This window comes from Desmodus rotundus, chromosome 10, assembly GCF_022682495.2.
Source record: "Desmodus rotundus isolate HL8 chromosome 10, HLdesRot8A.1, whole genome shotgun sequence".
Classification (NCBI taxonomy): Eukaryota; Metazoa; Chordata; class Mammalia; order Chiroptera; family Phyllostomidae; genus Desmodus; species Desmodus rotundus.
The window spans coordinates 18,546,762-18,554,470 of NC_071396.1; the positions used below are offsets into that span (position 1 = coordinate 18,546,762).

A 7,709-nucleotide genomic window follows, 5' to 3' on the forward strand; every position below is an offset into this window, starting at 1 on the left:
TCCCCTTCTCACTGCTCCACACCTGCCTCGTTTTTGCAATTGTAACAGTAGCTGCCATCTCCCCTAATTTTGATGCTCCTTTGACATGGCCCCTCGTGCCGTGCCCCCACGAGGTGTTCCACCAATGCTTCTCCGAATTACTCAGTGATAAAATCCCCGTGGTGCCGGAGCTCCAGAGGACAAAGGGGCGCTTCGCCCTGCCTTCTGCCACCCCACGGGCTGTCTGCAGAAGCGCTGAGGCCCAGCAGCGGGCCTCGCGTCCGGGCAGTTCAGGCAGTTCGGTGTCGATAAAAACACATGCAGCCACAGCACAAGGAAGATGGAATGTCAAGGAAACTGGTGCCCTGGGTGTTTTGTAGATCCTGCCCTTACAGCCCCTAGGAACCTGCCAATTGCCAAGTAAAAATAAAATAAGTCTGATGACATAAGTGAAGGTGGGCTTCCATCAGCCCCTTGGAAAAATGCCCCAGCGCATATCTGTCTAAAGCTCCTCAGGCTTCGTTATCATGGGAGTGAAGGGCAAATTCCCACTGCTCGCCCAGAGCCTGTGGTTTGTCCTCTGTGACATTCCCACACCCCTGCTGCTGAAAACCTGAAACTGCCGGGCCGCTGATAAGGCAGTCGCTCCCTCCTGGAAGGACGCTGGCCAGAGACCTGAGTTTCCGTCTGGGCCGTACAATACGCCTGCCTGTGCCTCCCCTCCCAGGGCTAAAGGCTCCGGCCTCATCCACTCAGCATGCGCTTTGGCCTCTGCACTTACGACTGTTCCTATTAATTGCCGAATACTTTCTAAGATGCTTCCTATCACCATCGAGCAAGATGCATAAGCACTGAGAAAAATGTGCTGTCAGACAGCTAATCCTGCAGAGGAAAGCTAAAAAGCATTCCCCGGGGAAGGAACTCTGCAGTCGAGACTGTTTTACATCTCAATCTACAAGTAAATACAAACTACAGACCAGCATACCACAGGAGTGACTCCACTGCGCCTACACAAGGGAAAGAAAGGCCAAGTCTTAGGAAAACCAACCCTTCACCAAGGTCATTTTACATCATGCTTTTCTTAAAGTCAAGGAATTCCTTCTACATACTTCATTAAGATTGCTTGGGCAAAAGAGAGGAGTGTAACTAAAAATATCCATGTGTTTAAACAGCACATCACAGTCCATTGCTACATTGCTTCCAAATCATGGGTGTGTTTGGATGTGACAGTAAACGAAGCCATTACGGGCTGAGGGCGTATTTCACGACGGCATTCTTCAAAGTGTCCCAGCACACCCAGAGTGCCCGCGAACATGCTCTCAATTTCCCTGGAGAGTGTGCACGCCTCCAGCCGGTGGGGAAGCCACTGACTCAAAGATGAGCAAGCGTTCTTCTGCATAACCACGTGAGAGCAACATCAGCCAACTCAGAACTACATACTGGAAAAGAGATGGCGCACAGGCTAAGCTCCCCTTCACAAAGAATCAATTCACAGCAGGGCACGTAACTCATGCACACAGCCATTAACAGTGTTCATGGGACGCTGGCGTCCCCAGAGTCTGCGGCAGGCGGCAGTGCCAGCCCCAGCGCTAATGGCGGTTGGGGGATGGGGTGGGGACTCCCATGGCGCCAGCTAGGGGCATCATCACAGGCCTCAACTCCTAAATGATGCTGCTGGCCAAGCACCTGCTGAAGGTACTGCCTGCACACGAGCAGATCGAGACCTGGCCCTTGCTCGGGGCAGTGTCCCACCTGCTGCCCTTCTTCCATTGCTTTGGGGCCCCAGTGTTTGCGCCCACCACGGCGGACATAGTGGCAGCGTTACAACAATCAACGCTGTGTCTGACACCAACCCGGCCAAGTTCTGGACCCTGCAGAATACCCTGGAGGCAAAGAAGGAAATGCACGGAGCAGAGCAGCCCAAAGTAGGGGCCACGCTGGCACTGATGTGGCTGAAAAGAGGCCTCCGTTTCATCCAGGTCTTCCTCCAGAGCGTCTGTGGTGAGGAGCGGGACAAGAACCACCCCACCTCACCTGCGTCAATGCCACCAAGGCCTAGGAGGTGGCCCTTGAGAAGGGTGGCGCTGTGCACGGTGCCCTGTGAGTCCAGCCTCCTGGACACGCTCCCCAGGGGCCAGAACGCAGTGAGAAGGAGTGCCTGGAGAAGAGCCACCCCGTCCCGGTCACTGCATGGCCACCGTTGACGTCATCTACGAGCTGTACTCCAAGATGAACACAAGCTCACGTACACAGTGTAGGGTGTCCAGCGGCCGACTCGCCGGGCTGCCCACAGCCCTGCACACAGCCACTTGCAGAAACAGACAAACCCGAGTCACTGGGAATCAAGCTGGGGCCCAGAGTCTGGCCAGGGTCTGCAGGGGACCGCCCTGGCTTTTTAAAAGTCATTTTGGGGGTCTATCTTAATGCAGCAATAAATAACAATCCTACTTCAGAATCACCTTTAAATTCCACAACAGTACAGGCTGACTATACCTTCATGTCAGTGGGGTGAAAATCAATTACTGTTGCTAATAAATCCAGCCCTAGGGTTTGCATTTGTCCCCCACGCAGACCATAACTCTGGGGAGCCCTGTCACACACCCCACATTAAGGTAAGTACGCGGCCTCCCACGGACCGGGATCGATGACGTCTTTGGCATGTTAAGGACCACGAGGAGTTTGATTTGAAATTACACAGGACCCCACAGTGGGGTCTTAAAAAAAAAAAAACAAAAAACCCTGAAAACTGCTGAGCATTCGCCTGCGGCTGCGCAGCCCAACCTGGCAGCACTGTCCCCACAGACCCTGCCCCTCCTTACCGTCTCCCCCCACACAGGGTTGCATAGCCAAAAGCAACCAGCAAGCCTGTGGTGACCGTGACCAAAGGGCCTTCTTTTGAGGCTGTCAGGCACAAATAATTGCACAGAGATGACTGACTGTGCATTCTTCTGCATAACTATTTTCTCCAGGGGCCGCTTGTCTAACCTCAGAAACTACCTACCACGTGTGTTCTCACGGGGAGACCAGGAACCCCCTCGCTGCCTTATCTATCCTTCCCGGCGCTAGAAAGAGCTGTAGTTTTTAAAGTGTTAGGGTGAATGGAGGAACCCCCAAAGAACTGATGTGTGTTAAAAAAACAAGTGAGTGCCGTAGCTAGTGTGGCTCAGTGGACTGAGCGCCTGTGCGCGAACCAAATGGTCGCCAGATCGATTCCCAGTCAGGGCACATGCCTGGGTTGCAGGCCAGGTCCCCAGTAGGGGGCGTGCAAGAGGCAGCCACACATTGATGCTTCTCTTCCTCTCTCCCTCCCTAACACTCTGTCTAAAAACAAATAAATAAAATCTTTTTTTTTTAAAAAAACCAGTGAGGAACAACTGGTGATTTTTATGCATAAACTAAATAAATCTTAAGAAATAATCTCCATTTTGGAATTTAAAAATAAAATAATGACCATGGACCAAAATGCCTCCGTGAGCTGTAGTGCTTGCATAAAACACAAGATACTACTTTAAGATCATTAAGGGACAGTCACTGTGAGCAGACATGTAGGACTTATGAAATGTCTGTTCACAATGACTGCCCCTTAATGATTAACTGATTTTCTTTTTTTAAGCACAATAGCTTCATCGATAATCTACAGCTGTTTTATCTAACATACAGATTGTTGATACTCCCTGGGCAACCTGCTTTAAAAACAAAAGGAAGAAAGGACTCCCAGGGACAAGACGGCAGGCAACAGAGAAATAAATGCCCAGAAAACAGAGAAGGTTTGCTGCAGGCTCCGCATGCTCTTCCTCACGAACCACGACCATTCCCGAACCACGACACTCTCAGATCCAGAGACCAGGACGCAGGGAGCAAGGGCAGGGCCGAGGAGTTGGAGGAGGATTTGAGAATTTCCATATTCAAAGTGTCAAATGCGGAGGAAAGGCATGTTTTCCTGTGAGATATTCATGTTACACCCAAAACAGCCCCCTGCTCCCCTGCGCTACCTCCCTCAAGGTCATTTATCACCAGCCCAGCAACCTACTGTGCTTTCTGAAAAGAACCATCCCAGCCTCTGGCTGCCAGATCTCGACCCAGCACCCCCTTATCAGAGGTGTGGGTGCAGCTGACAGGCAGCTGTCTGGGTGCACGGACTTAACATTACTTTATATGTGCAGAAGCCGAATCAGCAGCGCCGACCTCGGTGCCCATTAAGTATTCTGATAACAGCACCTCCCTGAGCGTGGCTTACCGTTTAAGCCTGCAGGAAGCCCTTGAGAGCGTGGAGCCTTCCAAATATTCTAGCTAACGTTAACCCTATTGCGTTTGGGAAAAATGAATTTAAAAATTACACAGTAACTACATACTTTGCCACCTGAACAGAAGATCTCATAGTTTTAAGAAACATCTTTTCACGTGCCTAACATTTTTTAAAAATCTTATAGACAGTTTTCCACTAAATAAAATAAAATAAACTGTATGACTACTAGGCTTAACATCCTCCCCACGAGCAAGGCTTCAGCGGACAGGGTCTTCCCAGCTAAGTCTTGGGCCAGCACTGCCTCCAAACGCATCTGTAGTGGTGCGTGACAGGCAGCCATGAGCTCAAGACGTTCGCCTTCTGACGTGTACCCTGGATTCCATCCTTCCCAAAGGCTTTTCCCCGCTTAATACAAAAACGAGTGCCAAAAAAAAAGGGGGGGGGGGGAACCAGTGACTTACAATGTTCTTGGACAAATGGACTGTTTCCAGTTGCTTAGCACCCAAATCCATCAAGGCTATTTTCACACCTAAAAGTTACTGTACGGCTAATGTTTCAAAATCTAAAATCTCTGTGACTTTCTGTGATTGTGGAGGTGACTGGAACTCGTTGAGGAAAGAGATAGCAGCAGAAGCTGCAGTCCTGGAAGGGGCTGGAGGAGCCCTGTGGGGCGGGGGGAAGCCTTCGGAGAGGAGGATGGAGTGGAGGGAAAAGCTGTGCAAACGCTAACTAGGTTAATCTCTGCACCGAGGGAAGCTGTCGGTCCCTGCCGAGGCGAGCAGTGCCTCCGCCCGCCCGGGAAGACTCTGCGGCGAGCGGAGCGACGAGGACGGAGCGGTGCCAAGAGGCGCTTACGGAGAAAATACGGTCCTAGTGAGGAGCCCACCTTTTCCGGCTGCCACCGGTGTGAAAATTCCAGGCAGCCCCCTGCCCTGGCGCACGCTTGCACGCACTCACACACTGCTGCACTCGGCATCGAAAAGCAGCATTTAGGGAACGACACGTCCGCGAGGCCCCCGCCTCCGCACACACAGGCTGCCCGGCCCTTGCACGTTCCGCAAGCGGTACCAGCACAGCGGTCACAGCACCGCAGCCCAGCCCGGGACCGCGGTGACCGCGCAGGCGACCCTGTCCCCTTGCAGCCCCCGGACTGGGGGAAACCTGGGACAGCGTCCTGCACCCCTCCCGGGAGCCGCGGCGTTCGCTGCGCCAAGAGAGCGAATCCCGGGTGTGTGAGTGCGCGGGGCACCGACAGACCGAGACCCCTGGCCCCGCGCTCACGGCCGCACCGCTTGTCGGTCTCCCGGCTGCCCGTAAGGTCCCAGTCCGCCAACCGGTCCGCCCAGACCGGATCCCTCCTGCTCCCTGGCGCGGCTGCTCCGCGACGCCGTCCTCAGTGCCCGGGACTGAGCCCGTGCGCCCCCGCCCGCCGCTCTCCGAGGCTCGCTGTCCACACGCGCGGACACGCAGGCTGCCTCTCTCGCCCAACACGCACACCTGCACCGACGGGAAGGCCTCCCCCCGACCTGCGCCCCCTACGTAGGTCCCCCATCCAGACGCCCCTGGTGCTGCCCGGCGTTCTTCCCGGGGGATACGCGCGGCGCGCTTACAGTCCGCAAGAACTGGATCTCGTCCTCGCCCTCGCCCGCATCGGCCATGGTTCCCGCTTGCTTGTCCGGCGCCCCGCTCGCTGCCTCGGCTGATGCTTGTGCCGCCGCTGCGGCCGCCGCTGCCCACACCCGGGCGGAGGGGCCGGGCTCCGGGTGCCGATCGCCGAGCGCGGGCGGCCCTGCAGCACCACGGAGGCGGAGGCGGCGGCGGCGGGCGGGGCCTCCCTGCGCTGCGCGGAGGGGGGTGCGGGGATCCGCACCCGGCGCTCCTGCAGCAGCGAATGCTCGGCAGGCTCCCCCGGGTCAGAGAGTGTGCTGGGCCGGAGGCGGGTTGGCGCGTGGGGGCGGAGCGGGGGCGGCGGGAGAGCCGGCCCCTTGGTGGCAGGTGATCCGCAGCCGCTCCCCACCGCCCAATCCCAGGCCAGCGCCGCGTACCGGCCGCGAAGGGAATCGGGCCTGGCCGCGCCGGGTATCGCGCCGGGACGCACCGGCGGGCGCAGCTCCACCTGCGTCTCTGGACCCTAGGCCATTCACCTGACTCTGGGCCCTCAGACCCCGACCGAGCTCGGTGTCTCTCTTTCTGAAGGGGCTGCGTCAGGAACTGGCACTGCACTGAGGGATGCACGCGACGGCCGTCTTTCACCCGGTGCACGGAGCGGCTAATCTTCAAGTTAAGGTTACCCAGCACAGTTTTTTACACTTAGATTGCCTCTACTACCTATCCACGTGAGAATTCTTCAGCATCTAGTTTCGAGGTGGCAAGGTTAACCGTACAACGTGCATGGTGCGCTGGCCGTCCACAGATCACTCAGCAAACACCTGGTGAGGGCCTGTGCCCAACACTGGTGCAAGGCAGGCCGGAGCGCATGCTCTCCAGCAGACGTGCAAACCGCAATTCAACGAGCAATTGCAATTAAGGAGAGGATCTACCTGTACCTGTGACTCACTGACGACCTCTAAACTCAGACATTGGAACCCACTGTCCTCACTATACAGCCAGTTATTTCTGAAGAAATTCGAGCACTCCATCACAGATTGCAACACGGAGCTCTCGCGATCCTACATGCCATGGCCACTAAATCGTCATTTAGGGAACGGCTGTGACTAGGACAAGGCAGGTCCGAGATAACTCGGACAAGAAAACATTTATCTCTTGTTTCTAGTCCACAACTGTTTCGTTTAAGATACGGAGGAATAAGTATATACAAAGTAAAGGTTCCAGTGCCGGTCCTACCCACATGCAGAAACTGTAAAATGAAGGAGACGCATCAGCTTACCTACCTTACACATTTTGCAGCATCTAATTAGTTAATAAATTCTACCAGTAAGTTACAAGCAGTTTTCGTTTCATTTTTGGCTTTCACTAACTTTACACTGACTGAGCCTGTGTGCATATTTCCATATTTTGCATATCCCAGCAGCAGGAACACCATCAAGTACGAGTCTGTAAGTACCCTCCCTCCTGGTCAGACTTCTTAATGCCCTGCTCTGTCTTACACGGGTCCTCTTACCTACGTACCCGAACCGTGTTCGCGCACCGACCCGCACTACCCAGTTCTTACGCCCTGTCGTCGGCCTTGTTATCCTGGGCACCTCTGACGTTGTTCGCAGGAGCCCCGAGCTCCACAGACCGTGGCGGTTTCCTGAAACTGGCTCATCTCTTATGTGAAATAATCTGATCTTTGAAACTTGGGACATACCAAATTGATCTTTTCAAGTATTTTATGCAGAGCTATTCATAGTTTCTTATCTAAAACACACATTCTGTGTGGGAATTACTCCATGCTACCCATATGGTAGGTAAATTATAAAAATCTAGCTCACCAGTTTTTCATTTTGGCATTTTTAAATAGGCTGTAAACTTTTCTAATGAG

General features: G+C 54.2%; 1 protein-coding gene and 1 pseudogene across 7 annotated transcripts in view; one reads left to right on the forward strand and one right to left on the reverse strand.

The window, feature by feature from the left end:
• The window catches only part of RYR2 (ryanodine receptor 2), a 522,347-nt gene extending 516,296 nt beyond the window's left edge, over nucleotides 1–6,051 (reverse strand). For all 7 annotated transcript variants that reach the window (XM_071219601.1, XM_071219596.1, XM_071219600.1 and 4 more), the window contains exon 1: nucleotides 5,836–6,051. In XM_071219601.1, coding sequence (XP_071075702.1) covers nucleotides 5,836–5,883 — 48 coding nt within the window. In that variant the 5' untranslated portion in view covers nucleotides 5,884–6,051. The remainder of the gene's footprint in view (nucleotides 1–5,835) is intronic.
• Nucleotides 1,645–5,635, forward strand: LOC112306097 (glycolipid transfer protein-like; annotated as a pseudogene).
• Nucleotides 6,052–7,709: the final 1,658 nt, after the last annotated feature.